Genomic DNA, 24,294 nt, shown 5'->3' with positions numbered 1-24,294 from the left:
CAATATACGGAGACGCTGAACCTTCCTCTAAAGCTTGTTAATAAAGTATATCTTCTCCTGAAAATCTAAATGCGCACTGACAAGGGTCACAAGATTTAACTCCAATAAGGGAATTTGACTTATTAGGAACAAAAACAAAACAAAAAATTCCTGCTCTCCCACAACAGGACAGTATAAGAACACTGCATAGCAACCTGCTGGTTACTATCACACTCCTGTTTCAGGAAAGAAATTTCATACATTTCAGGTAAATAGTCACAAAACCCCAACCTTTATCAATTGAAGTGTGACCAAAGGTATTTTAAGGTTCAGTAATTGAAGTTTTACATAGATAGACAGACACCACTCTTGTTCTACTTATTGCAGCACTAAACCTAGCTTGTAGTTGTTAGATGTAACCTAGGAGAAGGTGGGAAGAGGAAAAGACAGGAAAGAGCATGCTGCAACCCGAGTTTTCTTGTAACACAAAAGAAACTATTATTATTAATAACTATTTGAATTACTGTAGCACTGAGGAGCCCTAGTCTTAACCAGCACTCCATTGTGCTAGGTGCTGTACAAACACAGAACAAGACAGTCTCTGCCCCAAAGGGCTTACAAAACTTGGATCATTTTCCTCCTAAAAAAGGAAGGCTTTAAATATGACTTGCCCTGTCTACACTGGTTGCAAAGTCCTGTTTAAAACTGTGTTGATTAAAAAGTATTAGCTTTTAAAACATGACCAATTTTCAGTCTAGAGAAGTTCTCCAATCCTTTAAAAGATTCAAAGCCTTCACTGCTGACTGAACAGCTGCCAGAGCTAGAAGATAGTGTCAACTATATCCTGTATGTCAGAGAGCTTTAGAGGAACAGGCCTACTTTTTAACTTACATAGAATAGTACCATAAAGACCAGCAATAGTGATTTGGGTTGGAGTCTCCCCATTTTGAGAATTTCAAAAATAATTCCCTTCCCCCCAATATAGTCTTTTTTCATGACAGCTTTGAAGAATATTATGCTTATTCTGGGCAACATTTTTAAACCTGGGTTCCTAAAATTTAGAAACTAAAATCTGGATTTAGGAGCCTAATGCAGTCATGGACTTTAAGGCCAGAAGGGACCACTAGATCATCTAGTCTGACCTGCTTCATATTGCAGGACACCAACACCACCGAGCACCTACACATTAGCCCAACAACTAAAATTAAACCGAAGTCTGACAGCCCACAAAAGACTAAACTATTATGTGCTACAAACAGAGAATAAGAGGGACTGAGGTACACCAATGTCCAAGGCCCCCACAAATGGCAGGGAAATGATTAAGTGAGAGATACCCAATAATTCTGGCAAAGGACCAACACCCACCATAATAAAAGTGGCCCGATCTTCAGGCATGTTGTTTACCTACAGTTTCCACTGACTTCCAATAAGATAAGTATCAAAAATGGCTCTGTGATGATTCAGGTGAGCTCACACATAGAATACCACATTCATTTCTTGTCTCCTTAGGATCAGCAAGATCTGACAAACATGAGGGAATCCAGCAAATAGGAACAAATAAAATGTATGAAGGAGGTAGTGAGGGAAATAATTTATCAGGAAGGATTAAAATCTAAAAATGACATGACTACAGGGCTATAGGATACTAGTGTACAATACTTGAAGAGTACAAACATGAAGGGGGTTGGGCAATTATCCAGGGCAGTATTAGGGTGTAACTAGGAGTTATGGGATGAAATGGAAAATTTTGGCTGAATAGAAGGAAATTTTACTGAGAGTGAGAAGCATTAGGCTGTGAAATAGTCTCTCAGGGGAATAGGAGGAAGACCCATTGCTGGAGACATTTATTCTGGTCTGTTCAGGTTCTTGTATCACACCCATCACCATGTTTCTGAGTATGAGTTCTGTCCCAAATGGACAAAACATTATTCAGTAGAGAAAAATCTTGCATTAGCAAGGAAGATGAATGATCTAATAAGTCTTTCCATCTCTGACTTATGCTTCCATAATAATGCTATTCTTTGTATTCATTACCAGTCAATGCAGTACATGATTTTCAGTAAAAGTAATTAGCCTAGAAGGTATCACTGTAACACAGGTATCCTATTATTTTCAGTATCTTCCTCAATAACAAAGCAGATTTTCTTGTGTAAATATAATCCCTATATATACACACATAAATCTTTTGAAAACCTCTGAAATGAATGCAGGTGTCTAGTGCTCTATCTACAGAACAAATTACTCATCTAAATCAGTGTTACAATATAAACACTGAGCAAAATGTGAGCTAACATTGTGTGTGTTTAACATTAATTGTAGTCTGTTTTCTCTAAGTTTATTGAATGTACTACAGTGTATACTCTCCACCCCACCTCAAAAACTAACCAAACAGAAAACCCCAGATACTGCTGCTTACTGTTTTATTCATGAAAGGGAAGACTGCATCTTGAATACAGTGGCCTGGGAGCAGTGAAGAGCCTCTCTGATATATGAGCCAGCTAGAAGGGGGTCAGGGCCATGGACCTGCCTTCTTCTTGGCCCCATGGGCTTGTTCAGTCAAGTGCAGAGACTGTAACTGCCCGGCTCTTGTGTGGAGTGTATGGGGGTGGAGAATTCCTGCATCCTTCCTTCTCTTATACACTCACGCAAGGGTCACTTACAATACAGCCCTAAGTGGGTCAATTTTTAATTCAGTACATTAAAATGTGGAGTCCTTACTCTGTTCTGAATCATGATAGCCAGACTGAAGGGCTACGTTAATATGTAATCAGCAGGAGTACAGCCTGAGAACTAATGGAAACGTGGTGGAATGACAACTACTATGAATATAACTCTAGAACACGGGCGGCTCCATTGTCTTCCTGATGTGGGAGCTGAGGTGGGCTAGACAGAAAGCTGCAGGAAGGGGCTGCATACATCTTGTGGGCACACATGCTTTTCCCCCCACAAAGAATACGCACTTAAATGCATGTTTTAAATATGTTATCCTCAAAAAGAGAATAAAAATATATACTGACAGATCGGTTTTAAACTTCATCTATGGCAACTCACTGGTGCAACTTTTATTCACAGAAAATCAATAGGAAAAAAACCTAAGCCAATAAATAAATAAACAAACTTATAATACTAATAATAACAATAATAACAATAAATAAATGCAAACTTCTGGAAATAATTACTGGTTAAATAATACTAGCAGCTAATTACTGTAAATGGGAGAATGTACTGTATTATATTTTAAAATTAGCCATTTTCACATAGCAAAGTAGGATATTTGGAAGATTTGGAGACTCAGAGCCATAATACAACAACTCACACTGCGGTCACTCTGGAGCAGGGGGCCTCAGTGCAAGAGAGGCTTAACTGAGCACAGGTACTGTAGGAGGCCTTACCCGGACACCTTCCGCTCTGTCCTTAGCAGCAGCTGGAGGAGGCAGTAGGTGGGAAGGGGTATGGATGCTGGGTCTATGTGGCTCCTGAGCCCCAGCCAGTTTGCAAACCTAATCATCCTCAGCCTGGGCCGGAGCATGTGCAGCTGCAGCAGTCATGTGGCAGGGAGCCACGCACTGGGGATGTGAACCAGGGCAGGGAGGAAGCAGGGGCACTATTTCAGATTTTGGTGGTGGGGAGGGGCAACTTTAACTGTGATTCCAGGGGCTACTTAGGCACCTGAAAACGCTAATTTTTTTGCAGATAATAACTAAGAAATTAGCTGACAGGAGCATTGTATCTAATTCCTATATAAAGAAAGAATATATATATACATGCAAACACTAATTAAAGACATATTTTAAGTATATATATAAGTTTAGAATAATCAGAAGATAATACAGCAAGATATTCCCAGTCCCAAGCCTTGAGGTAACAATTCTGGAGCCTTAATACAGATATCAGAAACACAAGTTTGATACTTTGTATACTATCTTTAGTAGAGATAAATAAAAATAAATAAAATCTGCTAACTTTCTCTAACAGACATACTCTGTGGGGTACTGCCATTATCTATTCTATTTTAGTCAACTGTTTTTCACTCCCCTAAAAATGTATTTTCTTAATTTTAACATAAGTGATGAAGTTTTTTCCCCTCTGTTATTAAGAACAGGAATTTATTTTTCTAATTATTTTGGCATTTATGTTTACCGATCACAATCACGTACGTGACTCACTAACATTTGACTCCATCATTACTATTAGTATCAGAACTGCATTTACTTTCATACAAATTTTAAGTTATTTTACAGATATTATTAAAAATACAATTTGAAAATAAGCAACCTTAATCTGTACAGTGTTAGACTTATGTGTTTAACTAATGTTGTTGTTTTTTTAAACTGGAACTGCTAAGGAATGTTCAAGCTAAATTTACATTCTAGAAGCATTGATTGTACCACTTTAAATAATGAATGACAAAGCACAATATGGTAATAAAAGTAATAATGATAATTGATAAAAGCAATAATGATAATTACTCCAGCCAGGATAGGTTAGGCATTTTAGAACTCACTACTCAAAGAATTAAATTTAAGCATAAGAGAGAAATAAAATTTAGGGCTGTCAAGTGTTTAAAATAATTAATCAGAATTATCAAGCGATTAATAAAATTAATCATGATTAATCGTGCAATTAATCATGCTGTTAAACAATAATAGAATACCATTTAATTTTTTTTAATATTTTCTGTTTTTAAATATATTGATTTAAATTACAACACAATACAAAGTGTACAGTGCTCACTGTATATTTATTTGTTATTACAAATATTTCCATTGTAAAAAACAAAAGAAATTGTATTTTTCAATTCACCTGTTATAAGTATTGTACTGCAGACTCTTTATCATGAAAGTTTAACTTACAAATGTACAAAAAATAACTGCATTCAAAAATAAAACAATGTAAAACTTTAGAGCCTATAAGTCCACTCAGTCCTACTTCTTGTTCAGCCAATTGCTCAAACAAATTGGTTTACATTTGCAGGAGATAATGCTGCCCGTTTCTTGTTTACAATGTCACCTGAAAGTGAGAACAGACATTCACGTTGCACTGTTGTAGCCAGCGTCACAAGATATTTATATGCCAGATGTGCTAAAGATTCATATGTCCCTTCATGCTTCATCCACCATTCCAGAGGACGTGCATCCATGCTGATGACGAGTTTTGCTCGTTAACAGTCCAAAGCAGTGTGGACCGACGCATGTTCATTTTCATCATCTGAGTCAGATGCCACCAGCAGAAGGCTTATTTTCTTTTTTGGTGGTTTGGGTTCTGTAGTTTCCACACTGGAGTATTGTTCTTTTAAGACTTCTAAAACCATGCTTCACAACTCGGCCCTCTCAGATTTTGGAAGGCACTTCAGATTCTTAAACCTTGGGTCGAGTGCTGTAACTATCTTTAGAAATCTCACATTGGTACCTTCTTTGCATTTTGTCAGATCTGCAGTGAAGGTGTTCTTAAAATGAACAACATGTGCTGGGTCATCACCCAAGACAGCTATAAGATGAAATATATGGCAAAATGTGGGTAAAACACAGAACAGAGAACATACAATTCTCCCCCAAGGAGTTTAGTCACAAATTTAATTAATGCATTATTTTTTTAACGAGCGTCATCAGCATGGAAGCATATCCTCTGGAATGGTGGCTGAAGCATGAAGGGGCATACAAATGTTTAGCATATCTGGCACATAAATACCTTTCAATGCCGGCCACAAAAGTACCATGCAAATGCCTGTTCTCACTTTCAGGTGACACTGTAATAAGAAGCGGGCAGCATTATCACCTGTAAATGTAAACAAACTTTTTTATCTTAGTGATTGGCTGAATAAGAAGTAGGACTGAGTAGACTTGTAGGCTCTAAAGTTTCACATTGTTTTGTTTTGAAGTGCAGTTACATAACAAAAAAAAATCTATATTTGTAAATTGCACTTTCACAATAAAGAGATTGCACTACCATACTTGTATAAGGTGAATTGAAAAATACCATTTCTTTTGTTTATAATTTTTACAGTGCAAATATTGTAATAAAAATATTAATATAAAGTGAGCACTGTACACGTTGTAGTCTGTGTTGTAATTGAAATAAATATATTTGAAAATGTAGAAAAACATCAAAAAATATTTTAAAATTTCAATTGGTATTCTATTGTTTAATAGCGCAATTAAAACTGCCATTAATCGCGATTAATTTTTTAATCGCAATTATTTTTTTAGAGTTAATTGCGTGAGTTAACTGCAATTAATCGACAGTCCTAATAAGATTATGAAATGCACAGACCAATCACAAAACTAATAAAACGGTACTGTAATCCTTAACCAACTATGAAAAAATAAGAATACGTAGAATATATGTGCATTGCACATTTTGACAGGAAGTACAAAGAGTAACAAACAACAATAATTAAATAAATAATAACGAAAATAATGACAATAATAATACAAGTGTGTGTGAAAGAAAGTGTGTGTTGTGGGGGAGTGTGAGGGAGAATGTGTGTGTATCTGAGACAGTGGGTGTGTTGGGGAGTGTGTGAGGAAGACTGTGTGTATGAGACAGAGTGTGTGTGTTGGGGGAGTGTGTGTGTGAGAGAGAGTGTGTGTGTGTGTTTCAGGGAGTCTGTGAAAGAGAAGTGTGGGAGTTGGGGCAAGTGTGTGAGAGAGACTATGTGTGTGCATGAGTGTGTGTGTGTGGGATATTGTGTGTGTATGTGTGACAGAGTGTGTGTATATTGGAGGAATTTGTGTGTGAGACTGTGTGTTGGAAGAGTGTGTGTGTGAGAATGTGAGAGAAAGTGTGTCTGTTGGGGAAATGTGTGTGTGAGACTGTGTGTATTGGGAGAGTGTGTGTGAGAATGTGCGTGTGAGACAGTGTGTATGTTGGGTGTGTGTGTGTGGGATACAGTGTGTGTATTGGGGGAGCGTGTGTATGAGACTGTGTGTATGCCTGAGTTTGTCAGCGTGATGTCTCTGTAAGCTGAGCACTTAGGAGCCTGATCGCTTGTTCAGTACAGCAGGAGCCGCAGCTCCCACTCCTGAATCAGAGGCACCAGCATAGATAGGCTCCATGTCTCCCACACCAGCTGAGACCCACTTGGACACAGCCCCCTCAAGCATCAGGCAAGCTCACCCAGTGCCCTGCCAGCCATGGATCAGCTTCCCAAGGAAGGGGAGACTTCTGTGACAGCGGGAGCTGAGTGGCCAGAGAGCAGCAGCTGCTGGCTGGCTGCCCAGCTCCGGGAGGGGTGGCTACAGAGGGGCTAAGGCAAATTTTGGGGTGGCTACAGCCACCGCAAGCCCCGCCCCTGCTCTAGACATAAAGCAAATAGTAGATGAGGTGGTGGAACAGCATTATGTTTGTCAACAACAACACACAACCAAGGATAAAGGAAGGTAGAGCAGAAACATGGAGAGACAAAACACTAAGGTTACAACTAGAAAGAACAGATAGAACTAAGGGCTCCTTGGTAGAGGCTGCTGCAGACCACCAAACCTGGGCAAAGAGTAATGAAAATAGGCCTGATGGTACTAGGGGAGTGATTGTAATAATGCGCTCTTTCAACTCTCTTGACATAGGCTGGATGTTCGCACACAGTAGGGTCTTAGCAATGATTCCATAGATAATGCTTCTTTAAACACAAAAATTAACAGGAAAATTCAAAACAAACTTAACTTTAGTGAACTATGAGGAAATACTAAATGAACTGAGAGAAAACTACACACTTCAGAGGACCACTGATGACAACAGAATATTTGACATTATATGGGATTAAAGGGAAACTGAAGAGGTCATTTTAAAAGATTCTAATTTTAACAGGATGAAAGATGAGATCTTAAAGTGCAGTTCTATTCACCAATGTCACTTTTCATAAAAGTGAGGATTACGGTGAGCAAGTAGGAAGTCTTGATTTTTTTTAAATATTATTTTTAAACATTTCAGACCCCTTCCCCCCAATTGGCCATCTTTTTATTTATTTATTTATTTATTTATTTCAGCCTGAGGACCAGCTCCTGCTCAGACAGGCCAGGATGATACTGGAAAAGGTTTCCTGCTATAGCTATACCAATATACTGACAAATCCTCCTAGTGTAGATGCAGCTTACATTGGCAAAAGAGTGCTTTTACTGAGAGAGCTTAAATCAGTTCCCCAATGAAGATACGCTGTTCTGGCAGAAGCACTTGTTTGCCAGTATAATTCCATCGACAGTAAGGCTTTTGCCAATACAGAAATGTCACACACACACACACACACAAAAATCACACCCCTAACCAATATTACTACACCAGCAAAGCTTCTAATGTAGGCCTGGCCTTAGATTTGTACATTATCATCAGGACACAGGTCCAGCAGAGGCTGGAAGCTTGGTCAGTCTGGGGAATAGAGGGAGAAACACTCCCATCCCAAAAATATAGTGTAGGAGAGGGGCAAGGAGGGGAGTGTGCAGGAGAGTTTAGCAGGCCTATTACTATGAACCTAGACCTGAGTGATGAGCTTTCTACTGTCTCTTACAGTTGTCTGCAGAGCTAAGTGTCCTCCACTGTGATCCCCTCAAGCAGCTTTTTGATCTGCCTCTATGGCCTTGTCTACACTCCAGGGGGAGATCGATCTAAGTTACGCAACTTCAGCTACGTGAATAACATAGCTGAAGTTGACATACTTTGATCTACTGAATGTGGGGTCCACACTACGCTATGTCAAAGGGAGACACTCTCCTGTCAACTCCCCTTCTCATTCAGGTGGAGTACAGGAGTCAACAGGAGAGCGATTTGCGGTCAATTTAGCGGGTCATCACTAGACCCGCTAAACTGATCGCCAATGCATCGATTGCCACGCGTCGATCCACTGGTAAGTGTAGACAAGCCCTAAGAGGGAGGAGACAGGGTCAATAAATCTCCATGCCCAGAGCAGGAAATTTACTCACTCCAGCCTGGAAAGAGAAGTCCTAGGCAAGAGAAATCACAGACCATACTATATATGATGCTTTTGAACACATGCCTGCAAAGGGCCAGATACTGCACTCATAGCACATGCAAAATTCCCATTGACTTCAACCCTCAGTGATTTCAGTGGTAGTTTTGAGTTCACAAGGAATGCAGTATCAGATTCAAAGATTTTTTTCAAGATGGCAGCAATGATTTTGTGGGAAAGTATAAAAGGATACTCTTAGGTATAGATGGCCAGACTTTGGATTTGATTTTTGCATTGGTTTTGGAAATTAGGCATTGGATTTTAAACCTATGTCATGGATGACCATTACCTCCAGTACGTTGGAGCTTGTAGGGGATGGTCACCCCGCTCCTGCCCGGAGGGGTTAAAAACAGCCCTGGAGAGGGCTGTGGCTGGGGAAAGACTGATTGGGGAAGCAGCCTCAGCTGGGGCCATGCCCCAACCAGGCCGCAGCTGGCCCTATAAAAGGGCTGCTAGCCAGAGCTCAAGAGTCTCTAGCTGTTGAGAAGGATGGGCCTGGCTGCTGGGAGCTGAGCAGGGTACCTAGACTGGAGCAGGGCTGGGGAAAGGCCAGAGGAGCTAGGGAGCTCCAGGCCTGGAAAACCCCCAGGCTGCAGGCCTTGCTAAAGGCCAGAAAAGGTACTGGAGTTGCAGAGGGCAACCCAAGGGTAGGCAGAGGCAGCAGGTCCAAACCCTCCTTGCCAATGATGAGTGGCAATTATACTGCAGTCCGCCCTAGTGAGTGGGGGGGCTAGATGGTGACTGGCAGTAGCCAAAGACTGAGGCAAGGTGGGGATAAGGGGTTGGGGGTTTCCCAGGGAGAGGAGACCCAGCGAGACTGTGGGGTACTGCAGGGGGCAGAACCCCGAGAGAAGGGGCACCGGGGTCCGGGAGGGACACAGAGGCCAGTGGCAAGGCAAGACACCGGCTTGCAGAGGGTGCTCCGGAGGCTGGTGAGCTAATTCCCTGGACGACCAGCAGGAGGTACTGCCAGGTGAGTTGTCGCCCCGCCACAGGGCTCATCTCCCATATCAGGATGAGAGATTTTTTAATGGTCTGCCCCTGGAGATTAATGGAACTAGAAAAGTTTCAGAGAGCTCCGAGGAAAAAATCTTGCTGCTCCAACAGAACATGCTCTTGATGTCTTAGTAGGCATTATAATAATCTTTTGTCCTCCACCATTGGTGGGGTGGTCCCTTGGCATCATCTACATTCTCACAGGTCACCATGAGTTTACAGATGACAAATGAAGTGAAAGGAAAGATGGCTAGAACACTGGGGGTGGATATCTTATGCTGTGGTTGATTGGTTGCAGCATAAAGATTTTTAAATGTCTACTTTGTCTGTGTGTGGGTGGGGTGGGCAAAGAAAAAGTTTCTTTCCTCTAACATAACATCTGTAACATCTCAGTCAGCAAATTTGCTTTGGGTGGTCAACAGTCTGGTAAATCCAAACTGTTTTAGATTCTTAGTGGCTGGTCTGAGGCCCTCCTATTGAGAGGAAATTGCTTGTTATTTGCGGACAAGATTGATCAGATTAGAGATGGGGTGTCTGCTTATATGGTGGCAGAGCAAAGTGTTGATGGAGCAAGGGCCTCATCTCCTCTGCTTGACATTCAGCAACTGATGCTCACTGAAGTTATGGAAGGGTTGAGAGAACTTTGTTCCATAACCTATATTTTGGATCCAACTCCTTGCTGACTGGTGAAGGCCAGTGAGGAAGTACTTGACAATCTCCACAATCAACACCTCTCTTGTAGAGAGCAGACTGCCTACTGCTTTGAAGGAAGCATTAGTGCAGCATTTGTTCAAGAAGTCATTGCCTGACAATGGCAATTTACTTAACTATCAACCAGTATGAAATCTTCCCTTCTTGGGTAAGATTATGGAGAGGGTTGTCATGAGACAACTCTTATAGCATTTAGATGCCTTTGGTCTCCTTGAACATTGCCAGTCTGAGTCTAGACTTGGCTTTGTCACAGAGATTGCACTGGATGACGACTTTCTCCTGGCAATGGATGAAAATCAGATGTCCATTATTATCATTCATCTTCGATACAGTTGACTGTGAGGTGGTGTTGATTAATCTGTGGACCTTGGTGGGAGGGGATAGGGCTACTCTTCAGTGGCTTCGTTCCTTCCTCTTGGAAAGATCTCAATGGCTAGTTGCCCCTCTTCCCAAAGAACTCTCAAGCACAGGATCCTACAGAATAACATTCTGTCTCCTCTCCTGTTCAACATGTATATGAGGCAGTTAGGAGGGCAAGTAAGGAACCATGGGGTTTGGTGTTTTCAGTATGCTGGTGACACCTTATTGTATGTATCTATCTGATCCCACTTGGACAATGTAGGTCAGCACTACAGCTACTTTCTAAATGAGTCTGAATCATGGATGAGAGAGAGCTGGGTAAAGCTTAACCCAGACAAGACTGAGGTGACAATGGTGGGTTGGGGGAAAAAGCCAGAGGAGATGGCAGAGGTTGTATGACTCCCTTGGATTGAGAGACTATGTTGGCCTTTAGTTAGATGGATTTGCAATTTAGGAGTAATTTTAGACCCCCAGGTGTTGTTTTACGATCATACCACAGCAATAATATAGTCAGCTTTTTGCCATCTGCATCTGGCTAGGAAGCTGATGTCACAGTTACAGGGCTAGTTGCTAGACCCCTCTTTGGTCTCTCTGAGCACACCAGGTTTTAGGACTCATACCTCTACTTCTCCTGGAGTGGAATAATATGATTCTCCCAGTCTTAGACATGGACCTGGGTTTCACATTGTGGATCCAGTGTGGTTACCTTAGCAGGTTTGATTGATTTTGGCACCTTTGGGAGTTTATGTCCAATGGTATGTACAGCGAGCAGACAGCCTTCTCAATCCAAAGAATTGTTTGCACTAAACAGTAGGACCAAAGCCAAAAGGGATTTTAAACACAGTCTATATGCATATCTATCCTATCTTAAGGCTTATCTGGAAGTCTACGAAGGCCTAACTTTTTCAGACCATCTGGTGTGTGCATGTTCAACACTTCTTTTTGGATGTGGACCATGTCGTTATTCATGCTTTTGTTACTTCAAGATTAAACTATTGCATGATGCGCTACATGGGGCTATGCTTTAATAGTATTTGGGACTGAAGTTGGTACAAAATGCAGTGGCTTGCTTACTGTTTGAGGCATCATGCTGGGCACACATGACTCCAGTGCTCCAGGATCTGCACTGGTTTCCCATAGCTCTCTCTGCATAGAGTTTATGGTGTTAGTTATAACCAATAAAATCCTAAAAGTCTTGGGACTAGCCCACCTCAGGGATCAACTTTCTGCCCATGTCATATTGCCACAGTTGTGGTCACTATCTGCATTTGAGCTGGATCCCTCTCATTATAAAAGAGAAGGAGTAGCCAACAGGGCATTCTCTGTGGACTCCAGGACACTGAATCTTGCTCCCCCTCGTTCTGAAATAGTCCAGATTTGGTGACCTTCCGCGCATGCTGCAAAAAACATCTATTTGATCAGCTTTTTTGAGAGGACTGAGGGTAGGCTTCTCAGAATGAAAAGGTGGAAATGAGTTTTTGTAAGTGACAGGCTGGCTGAGTACCTGTTGAAATGATTACTTTAATACTGCTGGGGTTTCATTCAAGGTCGACCCACAACATTTTGGCACCTGATGCGGGGAGCTCAAGTGACGGCCCCATGCCCTCTCGCTTGGGCCAAAACTTTGAAAGGTCTCAATTCTGCCTTCTTCCTGTTCTAGTCTTCTCATGGTTCTGCTCTGCTACCTACCCCAATAAAGGAGAACTAACAACTTAAAATGCCTTGTTCAAAAATTGTAAGTAACACTTAACTTTCAAATGCCTGAACAGCAAATGTAACTTTTCTTGTCTGCATAGTAAACACTGGCATTTTTATCTGTTTGAATAATCAAAGTGGTGCTTTCCGTGCCTTCTTGGTTGCAGAGATTTGAACTGCTTCCTGCTGGAGGTCCACAGTCTGGGCCAGCTCATGCTCTATTGAGATGGTTGCAAGGCTGACCAGCCTCTCCTGTGTCATTGTGGAGCGTAGATGTGTTTTTATTAACTTCAGCTTGGAGAAGCTGCGTTCTCCACTGGCAACTGTTACAGGAAGTGTTAGAAGTATGTGCAGAGCAATAAAAGCATTTGGAAAGAGGATAGTCATCTTATTTGTGCACATATATTCCAAAACAGCCTTTGGAGTTGATCCTCCTGAAATGTATCTTGAAAGGGCTTTCAGTTCAACACCTAAATCACTCGCATCAATATTGCGCATGTCATCATGTGTCAACACTGTCTCTAGTGCCCTCCATTGCTAGTGTAGGTCTTCTTCAGGTATAGTGAGGAGTTTTGGAATATCATACAACATCCCAAATATACTGCTGTGTTCCTTGAGCTGCATGAAATGTTCTTCAACTGACTGTATTGCACAAGCTAGCACCTGGTTAAAGAATTCAACTTTGAATTGTTGTTTGGGGTCTCTTATGGGATTATCCCTTGCCTCGTAATCAAAATGTCATCTTCTTCGGTGACTCTTGTATTCTTGAATGGGTGGGAAAATAGCTTCAGTGTGAAGTTCCTCTGCCATCTTCTGTGCACTCTTCAGAATATTTTGAAATCCCTCATCTGACCGGTAAGACTGTAGGTATGACTTTGCTTTGTCCAGTTGTTCCATTGCTCTAGATATATCAAGGTCAACACCTTGGAGTCTCTTGCGTACAACATTTATTTCAAACAGTATGTCATGACACAACACTAAGCCACACAGAAATTTGAAGTTATGTATGTTTCTGGTGATTCCATTTCCCTCTGCCACTGTTCTCCCATGAACAGCCTCTAAAATGGCAACTATGGCATCATCTATCTTCCCAATTTGGTGTTTGATAGGCTTTATTGCCTCCACTCGACTTTCCCATCATGTGGCACTCAGTGGTTTCAGTGTCAGAGAGGATGTTCCCAGATGTTGGTTCAAAATTTGCCATTGATGAATTGATGCAGAGAAAAATACATAGATGCTTTGAATTACATAAAAAAATACAACAGCCTCACTAGACGCTGATGCTGCATCACTGACCACCAAGTTCAATGAATGAGAACTGCATGGGACAAAAAAAGCTTGAGGGTTTAACTCTCGGATCCGTGTCTGCACTCCTCTGTTCTTTCCTCTCATGTTGGCACCATTATCGTAGCCCTGACCTCTCATGTCAGCTATCGCAATTCCCGTATCTTCCAACTTTTTAAGAAGCACATTTGTTATATCAGCTCCTGTAGTATCATCAATGTCAATAAATTCTAGAAAATGCTCTCTGACAGTCACCACTGCAGGGACATTTTCACTAGGTTCTGGTGTTACAAAACGCACCATTAAAGTAATTTGTTCCATATGTCTGATGTCAGGTGTGCAGTCCAGAATAACAGAGTAATATCTTGCTGACTTCAGATGTGCCACAATCTTCTATTTTACTTTTGTTGCCAGTAACTGTATGATCTCATTTTGAATTGTTTTTCCAAGGTAGTGGTGTGTGTAGATTTCTTGGGTGGTGACTCTTTTTAGATGCTCCCGGAGTACAGCATCAAACTCAGCCATCAGTTCCACAATTTTAAGGAAATTTCCATTGTTTGGCACATACAGCTGATCTGAAGTGCCACGCAGTGCTAGGTTCTGGGTAGCAAGCATTCTCACAGTGGCAAATGAGCCTTTTCAGAACATTTTGCCAGTAAAGAGACTCTGATGCAATCTTCTCTTGATGCTGTTATCTATGGTGGCCTTTAACCTTAGTCTCATCTCAAGCTCTTTCCACCTATGGAATGCTCTCTGGTGATTTGCTGCCTTCTCATGGCATGCCAGATTTTGCCAGTCCTTTGTTCCTATAGAATCCAATGTGGCTGGAACATTAGACTGGAAGAATTTGCAACAAAAACAGTATGCACATTCTGGGTTTTTGAGTACATAAGCCATGGCCTCTATACTTTGTTAGCATTGGGGATTTCACGCCAGTAATGTGTTTGATGGAAACTTCTATTTTCATTGTCTTTGAGGAATATGAAGTTTTTCACTTGCTGTGGCCCATGCAGTACAAGGAAGTTCTTCAGGCTACTGCTCAAGTGGGTCCTGGATCATCTAGACTTAAGGAACTAAACTCAGCAGCAGCTGTTTCTTGCACCTCCACCACACTCTTCTCTGATCTATACTTTTCCTCAGGAATTTGCATGGTTACATCCATTTGAGATGGAGATATGGATGCTGCAGTAGCTGCCAGGTCACCTGCACTCTGACTAACTGGAAGATCAGGCATCTCCTCATCACTCACATCCTCACTGGGGCGGGAAGGCTCACCATGAACATTTGTATCTATGTATCTCAGGAGAGCTCCTTCCTGCTTAGATAGAAAAGCTTCCTTTGCTTTCTTTCTTTTTCTGAATGCTGCCCCAGAGGGGCGTTTTCTTCTTTCACTCATGACTGCTGTTCTGTGCCAGCTATAGTGGCTCTCAACACTCAATTGAAGGGGACAAATAAGCAGGCTGGTAGCAGGGCCTGAGTGAGGGAAGATATCAGCGTCTTAAAGGCCTAACTGGCTCCTACTACTTCAGTTGACTGCCTGTTCTCCTCAAGTGGGTTCAGGGAAGCAGCAGGAAAGAGGAAGCTCCCCGAGAAGCTGGTGTTAATCAGCTTAGGCTCCTGGGGGTGCTAGAGAGGTACAGAAGAGGCTCCTCCTCCTCTCTCCCTGCAGCTCCTGCTGCTTTCTGTTATTCCCTCTCACCTTTTCTCCTGCCTGTCTGTTATATCTCTTGTGCCCTCCTTCCTCTAGCACAGCACTCCAACATCTCTGTGCATCTGGAGCGGAGAGAATACATATGCACCATCAGCAGACACAATTTTCTACACTCTGGGTCCTAGTGGCATCCCCCCCCACACACACACACAGTCTGGCACCTGACTGTTCGCCTCAGTTCGCCTCATGGTAAGGCCAGCCCTGGTTTCACTGTACAATTAATGGTGTCTTATTATTACCAAGAGCCTTAGATAGGTGTCTTATTATTATTGAAATCTAAATCAAAATAATAATTAAAGAAATACTTGAATAAAGGCATTCTGTCACTGCAACTCACTCCTGACCTGATATACCTCCATGCTTGTAATGTTTTATTTGAGATATATTTAAAGATAGGAAACACCAAACTCAACAATACTGTATTTTATGTACTAATACCAACAAATCCTGCTTTGAAACATTTTATAAATTTCATTTAGCTGGTAGTGTTTCTGTCCTTCCTTCCAGACCTGCCTCAACTTCAGTTTATCTCAGCATGTGTGCTGTTCCCACCAAATGCCAGGGATTTCCAAATATAAGTATGATTAATAAGTTACACCAAATAACTGTTGTAAGAAATACAGCTTCGAAAAAGTTAAAGTGATTAATACATCAATTTAGACATTAACTCTTAAGTACTTGCTTGCTATGTGCTATTATTTGAAGTTTTAGGAAGATCAAGGATTACCGCAAACTGAAGTCAAACAAAACCTTTGTGTATCCTAAATTCAGTATGTCTTCAGAAATGATGAAACAAAACATAAATCTTCTGTTCACAAAGAGGCATCTAGTTTTTTTCTTGCAGATATTAAATAAAGTTCTCTAAAAAAGTTAAGGAAGACCACAAGTATAAGAATTTTGTTTGGCTGTAACAAAAATTATTTTTTTCTAAAAAACAAAACTTTGAATAACAGTATTATTCATTTACAGTCCAAAAGGCCAAACAAGTTAGCCTGAGTCTCACTATACAGTCAGACTCACTATACACTCTTTGGTAAAGAGCAGAAACTAGTGAGATGTACAGAAGATGGTTCAAAAGCATCATCTTTAAACATAGTTACTTTCAGATTTCTTTTGTTAGACTAGGTTCTTTGCTACCTCCCTACAGTTCGGTTGAATAGTTCAAATTACTAATCTTAACAGGCTATGGAGTCATACTTGCCAACCATCCCTATTTAGGCGGGACAGTCAATTGTTAGAAAAATATTAACCATATATAACTAAAAACCCCCTCTTAAAATAACGTATTAAAGATGTGTATATTTCTTTCTCAGTACGTACCTCTATTTATAACAAATACGATGAGGGATTTATTATAATGGACAGCCTGGATATAGTGAACAAGACTTACGTATGAGATACCATATTTTCCCTCTCTACAATCACCTATCTATAATTATGCAGGAAGGTGTCTGCCTCATGTAAAGAGGAAGAAAAATGATGGGAGCCAGGCAATGATCTGGACTGAGATTGCCAGTTCATTTCATGCAGACTATCAGTGAGTCATCAGACAGTAATTGCTTTCAGTAACTATGCTGACATGAACCAGATTAAAACTGGTGACCCTAAAGGTGGATGGTACCATATCCCTATAGCAAATCCCTGAGTCCCTCAGTGAGGATTGGTAATGTGCTGATGATTTAGTTTTAGTTTTGTTGATAAAGCAGGCTTGAATTTTATTTTTGTAAGGTTGGTTGGAAATCTGGGTGCATAAAGTGAATGAGGATTTTTTTCTGGAGAAATGTTGGCATTGGCCCAACAAAAAGAGGGAGAAGGGTATGTTGAGTATAACAGCCTGAACATCAAGATTAGATAACAATTTAATTTTCTCACATCACATGCTCATTACACCCTCATGTAAACAGGTGGAGTCCTCATCTCATTCCAAATAAAAACTACACATGCAAAAGGATACACACACAAAAAAATAATCATTCTTTGCAAGGACTGCAAAGTTCAAGGGTTCTGGCAGCCATCACATTTACTTGACAATGGGCCAATTTTTTCAAGGTATTTAGAAACATAAAGGTATTTAGAAACATAGTGAGATTTTCAAAAGCACCTAGGTACCTAATTTTTTGTGTGCTTTTGAAAATCCCACTGTCTGCATGTTTAGGTGCCTAAATATCTTGAAAAATCTGGCCCTATATTCTTAGCCTCACCCCGCCATAAACACAAAAAACCCTCACATCGGTCAGTATTTTCTTCTTCAGTCAATAAATCCTAATATTCACCTCAAGAGAGTCAACAAAAACAACAAGGAGTCCGGTGGCACCTTAAAGACTAACAGATTTATTTGGGCAAGTAAATATGTTAGTCTTTAAGGTGCCACCGGACTCCTTGTTGTTTTTGTGGCTACAGACTAATGTGGCTACCCCGATAAGAGAATCAACAGTTACTTAATATTTTAAGATATGCTTTGAGTACAGATAGGTGCATTGTAGTAAGATTAGTTAATATATTTTAACTGTTGATTGACAGATTTATGTCAAATTTATAGATTTATTTTACAAGATGGATATTATGTTTGAAGGTTGGGGACAAATGCTATGCACAAATTTGAAAATGTCATAGTCATAAAATTTAAGGCCAGAGGGGACAATCAGATCATCTAGTCTGACCTCCTGTATATCACAGGTCACCAACACCACCCAGCATTCAAACACTAAACTCAACAATTGAAATTAGACCTGGGTATTACAGCCCTCAGGACACTAAACTACTATGTGCCACAGGCAGAGAATAGGGGAGACAAAGGTAATCAATAATAAGAACAGGAGTACTTGTGGCACCTTAGAGTCTCTAAGGTGCCACAAGTACTCCTGCTCTTTTTTGAGGATACAGACTAACATGGCTGCTACTCTGAAACCTGTAATCAATAATGTTGCATATTACTATTAGTATAAAGAAAATTTGGCGTATACCCATAATATTAAAAAAGAAATCTCATTATTTAGATTCTTTCAATTATTTTTAAAGTGCCTATTCACAGCAATTTACTGCATGGCAAACCAGGGTATGAATCTACAGAACACCAGTTTGCCTGCATAGTAATGTCCCCTGTGGAAACTGCTAAAGCACACTAAGGGTACATCTACACTGTGATAAAAGACCCACAGCACAGCTGCAGCTGGTCTGAATCAGCTGACCCAGCCTCTGAGACTTGGTGCTGTAGGTTTTTTACCGCAATGTAGACATACCCTAAAAGTCCTGGAATATGGCTTGGCTTACAACTACCTGCCACACAGTAACCTGCTATGTAGACAAGCCCTGTAAGTGTTAGACAAGGTTTCCCTGAGGGTGATAGGCCCAAATTAAAAACGTAAGAACATAAGAATAGCCATAGTGGGTCAGACCAAAGGTCCATCTAGCCCAGTAGCCTGTCTTCCGACAGTGGCCAATGTCAGGTGCCCCACAGGGAACGAACAGAACAGGTAATCATCAAGCGATCCATTCCCTGTCAGCCATTCCCAGCTTCTGGCAAACACAAGCTAGGGACACCATCCCTGCCCATCCTGGCTAATAGCCACTGATGGACCTACCTTCCATGAATTTATCTAGTTTTCTTTTGAATCCTGTTATAGTCTTGGCCTTCACTACATTCTCTGGCAAAGAGTTCCACAGGTTGACTGTGCATTGTGTGAAGAAATACTTCCTTTTGTTTGTTTTCAACCTGCTGCCTATTAATTTCATTTGGTGATCCCTAGTTCTTGTGTTATGAGGAACACTTCCTTATTTATTTTTCTCCATACCAGTCATGATTTTATAGACCTCAATCATATCCCCCCTTAGTCGTCTCTTTTCCAAGCTGAAAAGTCCCAGTCTTATTAATCTCTCTTCATACAGAAGCCATTCCATACCTCTAATAATTTTTGTCACCCTTTTCTGAACCTTTTCCAATTCCAATATATCTTTTTTGAGATGGGGTGACCACATCTGCACGCAGTATTCAAGATGTGGGCGTACCATGGATTTATATAGAGGCAATATGATATTTTCTGTCTTATCTATCCCTTTTTTAATGATGCCCAACATTCTATTCGCTTTTTTGACTGCCACTACACACTGAGTGGATGTTTTCAAAGAACTATCCACAATGACTCCAAGATCTCTTTCATGAGTGGTAACATCTAATTTAGATCCCATCATTTTATACATACAGTTGGGATTATGTTTTCCAATGTGCATTACTTTGCATTTATCAACACTGAATTTCATCTGCCATTTTGTTGCCCAGTCATCCAGTTTTGAGAGATCCTTTTGTTGCTCTTTGCAGTCTGCCTGTGACTTAACTATCTTGAGTAGTTTTGCATGTTGAGTAGTTTTCCGATGTTCTTATGTTCAGGTTGCTGTATTAGGGCTGCCACATTTCAGCTGGACAACAACTGAACGATGCCTATTTGCGAGTCCCTCCTAACAAATCTCACTACCATGACTAAGAATAGTGTGAATCCATATTCTGTTACAAAGGGAGAGTGAGTGGAAGAGAGGACTGAGTCAATTACATGTTATCTAGAGCCATGTGGATGACAAGCAGAAAGTAACAAAGAGAGGAGAGTTAAACAAAATGGTATTAGTTTAGTTATCAGTGAAGTGTAGGAAAAGCAACCTACATGGAGGGAGAAAAAGTCTGATAAGGCAAATATATTACGGGTACAGTGTATATGGTGTATTTCATAGTATCATATAATTAATTGAAGTATATGCTCCATCTAGGAAGTAAAATAAACTTACCTTTTCCTTTAGATCAGATAACTTCTTTTCCACTTTTGTTTCAATGTCTTTTTGTTCTTTGAGCTGTTAAAATGAATGTCAAGAAAGCTGAGCAAAAGTACAGACACAAACATTTATAAAATGTAATACAGAGAAGATGAGGAAGACATTATTAATTTAATATTATACTTCTTTGAACAATTAATTAATTAAAATCCTTACATTTCCAGAAATATTGCAAAAAGTGTACAAAAATATACATCTTCCATAAGTAATTACTAATTCTTTAAAAAATGAAATGCAGCTTTATCCATGTTCAAAGCAAAATGTACTGGTGCTTTGATCTATTACACTGAAAATTTGTTTTCATCGTTTACTGCCTGTGAATAGGACTACATGGGAGACTTAATTATTGCCCACAAATTTTCTTGGAAAGATTTGCTTGATGTAAACTCTGACTGGTCAAAAGATTTCAAAACAGCAGCAGCTACTTGACTTATACTGAACAATAGCAAAAATCAATAGTTTTAGTATCGTTGCATAGTATTTCTTATAAATTTGCATTGTTAAATAAGAGGAAAACAAATTTATCTTTATAAATGATGGAACAAAATCAAATATTGGTATAATTATCAAATTGTAAGAAAGTAAAGAAGAGCATTTAAATTAGCAGTTTACACTTGAAATTATTTCCAAAACTTTGCAACTGATCCAGTTTTGTATACTAGCTTCTTTTCAGTATTAAATTTGTCAGTATTTACCATAGTAGGAAAAGTTAGTTTATACCATAGTCTCAGCTTTTTGTTATTAGTTATAATAAAAAGGCCAACAGATGTAAAATCCAGAAATGACTATATTTATCTATGTCATAATCTTCATGTAATTGTTTACAATAATTTTATAGCAGCAGAAATTATTTGAAAGTATAAAAGCTTTAAAGAACTTTTGTCCAGTGTTCTGCTGTATCATTCATTTCTCCAGGACTGATCTTTAGTTACTATTTACATTTACATTCAATATTCAAAACATCCCCTCCCCCAAGGACACTATATAATTTGAGGATTTCTCCATTCCTCAGTCTGCTTTTACACACTCACCCACACACTCTCTCTCTTTAATTTCCTCCCTCTCAATCAGCCACATTGTTGACATCTTCTTTCTACCCAAAGAAGACTGGATCAACAGGGCATGTAACTTCTGGCTGATGGGAGGTTTTACCCCTGCGCTTTCCCTTCCCCATTCCCAAAGGATCACCATCTGCTTTACTATGTATTCCCACTCCAAGGAGAAAGAGAGTGGGAGAATGGTAATCAAACTTAATGTTTCCTAATTGGCAGAGTTGAACACTAGTTTAGTCCAAAAGTCTACATCTCATGCAACTGTCTTTGTACAAGTAAATGCTCCCCCCCTTCCATAATAATAAAATTCCACTTCTGATGTTATGTCATGCTACTGAAATGACCCACAGTATTATTTATAGGTTTCTGTAATGCATCCCCTTACAGCCTGGTTTGCAGTTGCTGCAGATGTATCCCACCGTAAATTTCCCCCAGTTGGGGGAGCAATTTTTTTGCTTTAACAGCCTGGGTCAAGGAGAAGCCAACACACATTACGAAATACCAAGTCCCCTTTTAATAAGGTTTCAAGACAGTAATAATTCAGTAACCTGGTTCAGAGCTCCACAACTTAGAACGTCCACAAAACCAACTCTCTGACTCAGGTTAGGTTAGACTCCTTGAGTCAGAGAGAAAACACCAGCCATGGCAGCCTGCGTGGTTTCTACTCCCTTCTCTCCTGCTCAGCTTCAGCTTCCTGTTCCCTAGGGTGGGGCAGGGTCTCCTTGGTAACACCCCAGGATGTCCTTGCGTCAGCTGCAGCTTGTCCCTTAAAGGGGTAGTGCACTCCTTCACAGTCTCCTGTACATTTAACGTTGGTTTGTTTGGTAATGTGCTGTGAAAAAATATGGCTAAAAAGCTAAATATGTTAAATAATATTAGAGAGTTCCACAGGTGCTCAAGACTTGCCAGGATGCCTTCACCACATCTCAGAGGCAACCTGATATCTATTCTCTGTATCTTTACTATGGTTACTAAAGGATAGGCTGACCAGATGTCCTGATTTTATAGGGTCAGTCCCAATATTTGGGGCTTTTTCTTATACAGGCACCTATTACTCCCCCACCTTCTGTCCCGATTTTCCACTTTCTATCTGGTCACACTATTAAAGGACCTCAGTTCAGCACTGTGCACCTAACCAAACAGAGGTACATTCCATGAGTTTGGTACCAGATGTTCTATAACTCAATGGGGAGTAGAAGAAGAATGAAGAAAGAGGCTGACATTAACTGAAAAGCCTTTTCCTCAAGGCTGGAAGCCCATATACTGATTTATTTTGCACCCTGTATACTAATACATCTGCCAAAAGGCAGGGTGAGAGCCTTAGTTTTTGTAATTTCTCCAAGAAGACACCAAAAGAAGAGTTTCTGGGTGAGCAGAGGGGCTACGTTTGGAGTAGTACTACTCTAGAACTACACTTGGTTAAGGACCAGTATTTATTGGTATTAAAAACAGAATTTTCTTTAAAGCTTGTTTTCCTGAATATATTTTCAAGATTTTCCTCTTCTGCCCTCTCTATATACAGTTAGGACCAGGTTATGTCTGGTCTGCATATAGGAATGGGAGGGAGGAGGCTCAAGGAACTTTTATCCTCACCCCTTTTGCACCTCTGTGCAGGGACTAGCTGTAACTGTAGTCTTTATGCAGTTCTGAATGATGGGGAGAGGGCAGACAAGAGGTGGGGCTTTGCCTCCTCACCTCTGACCTCAGCCAGCAGAGCTGGCCAGCTGGAGGGAGACACATGCTGCACCCTCTTAAGGGAAAGCTCACAGCAGATGCAGGCTAGGGAGCTCTAGGAAGCATCCTATCTCCTTGCCTGCACTGAGATGATTCTACACTGTCCCTGTCTCAGGGGTATATCTTAAAGGCACAATATGGCCCTAAATGTGTATGTGCAATAGCTCCATTCATGTTGCATGGTCTTCTGTTTTTTTTTTTTTTTTTTTTATGAATTCTAAGCCTATAGTTTTTTATGTTAGAAGAACTTACAATGAATTTGAATATTCACTTCCACTTTTGCTGTGCCTTGTCTTAGGTAACAGTAAATTGAAGAAAGAGGCACAGCCTTTGAAACACACACTACTATAAAAGAATAGAGAGGAAATGCAGACAGTCCTTTAAGAGTGGTTCTGTTCTGAGGAGTGTCTCAGTAAAAGTGACATTATGTGACTCCACATTTATTGTCTCTCCGTGATTTCTGTATCTAATGAGCTCAGTTCACACGTAAAAATGTCTTTTCTAGCTGCCAGCCCAGCAATCTCAACCTGGGATCTGAAGGTCATTCTGGGTTCTTTCCATCTCACACATCATCTTCAGTGATAAAGGTTCAATGAGGACAAATAAGACCTTAGTTACACCTATTCAACTCCAATGCCTTCAAATTATGTCCTTAGTGAAACCTGTGCAAACCCACTGGTTGAGATTTTCAAAGCCAACTAGATTTTCAAAGCACAGACAGACAGGGCCACCCTTAGGATTTATTGGGCCCTATGCAGTATTATTATATACTGGCACTAGAAAAGGTTCAGAAAAGGGCAACTAAAATGATTAGGGGTTTGGAACGGGTCCCATATGAGGAGAGATTAAAGAGGCTAGGACTCTTCAGCTTGGAAAAGAGGAGTCTAAGGGAGGATATGATAGAGGTATATAAAATCATGAGTGATGTGGAGAAAGTGGATAAGGAAAAGTTATTTACTTATTTCCATAATACAAGAACTAGGGGTCACCAAATGAAA

The 24,294-nt window shown here is 40.4% G+C and overlaps 1 protein-coding gene across 5 annotated transcripts in view; it reads right to left on the bottom strand.

Moving 5' to 3' along the window:
- C2H10orf67 (chromosome 2 C10orf67 homolog) overlaps positions 1 to 24,294 on the bottom strand; it is a 121,292-nt gene that overhangs the window by 52,818 nt on the left and 44,180 nt on the right. For all 5 annotated transcript variants that reach the window (XM_034760265.1, XM_034760267.1, XM_034760264.1 and 2 more), the window contains one exon: positions 20,466 to 20,528. In XM_034760265.1, coding sequence (XP_034616156.1) covers positions 20,466 to 20,528 — 63 coding nt within the window. The remainder of the gene's footprint in view (positions 1 to 20,465; positions 20,529 to 24,294) is intronic.

The sequence above is a fragment of the Trachemys scripta genome, chromosome 2 (genome assembly GCF_013100865.1).
Source record: "Trachemys scripta elegans isolate TJP31775 chromosome 2, CAS_Tse_1.0, whole genome shotgun sequence".
NCBI classification, from domain to species: Eukaryota; Metazoa; Chordata; order Testudines; family Emydidae; genus Trachemys; species Trachemys scripta.
Note: the sequence above shows the minus strand (reverse complement) of the source record. Positions and strands in the feature narration are given on the sequence as shown.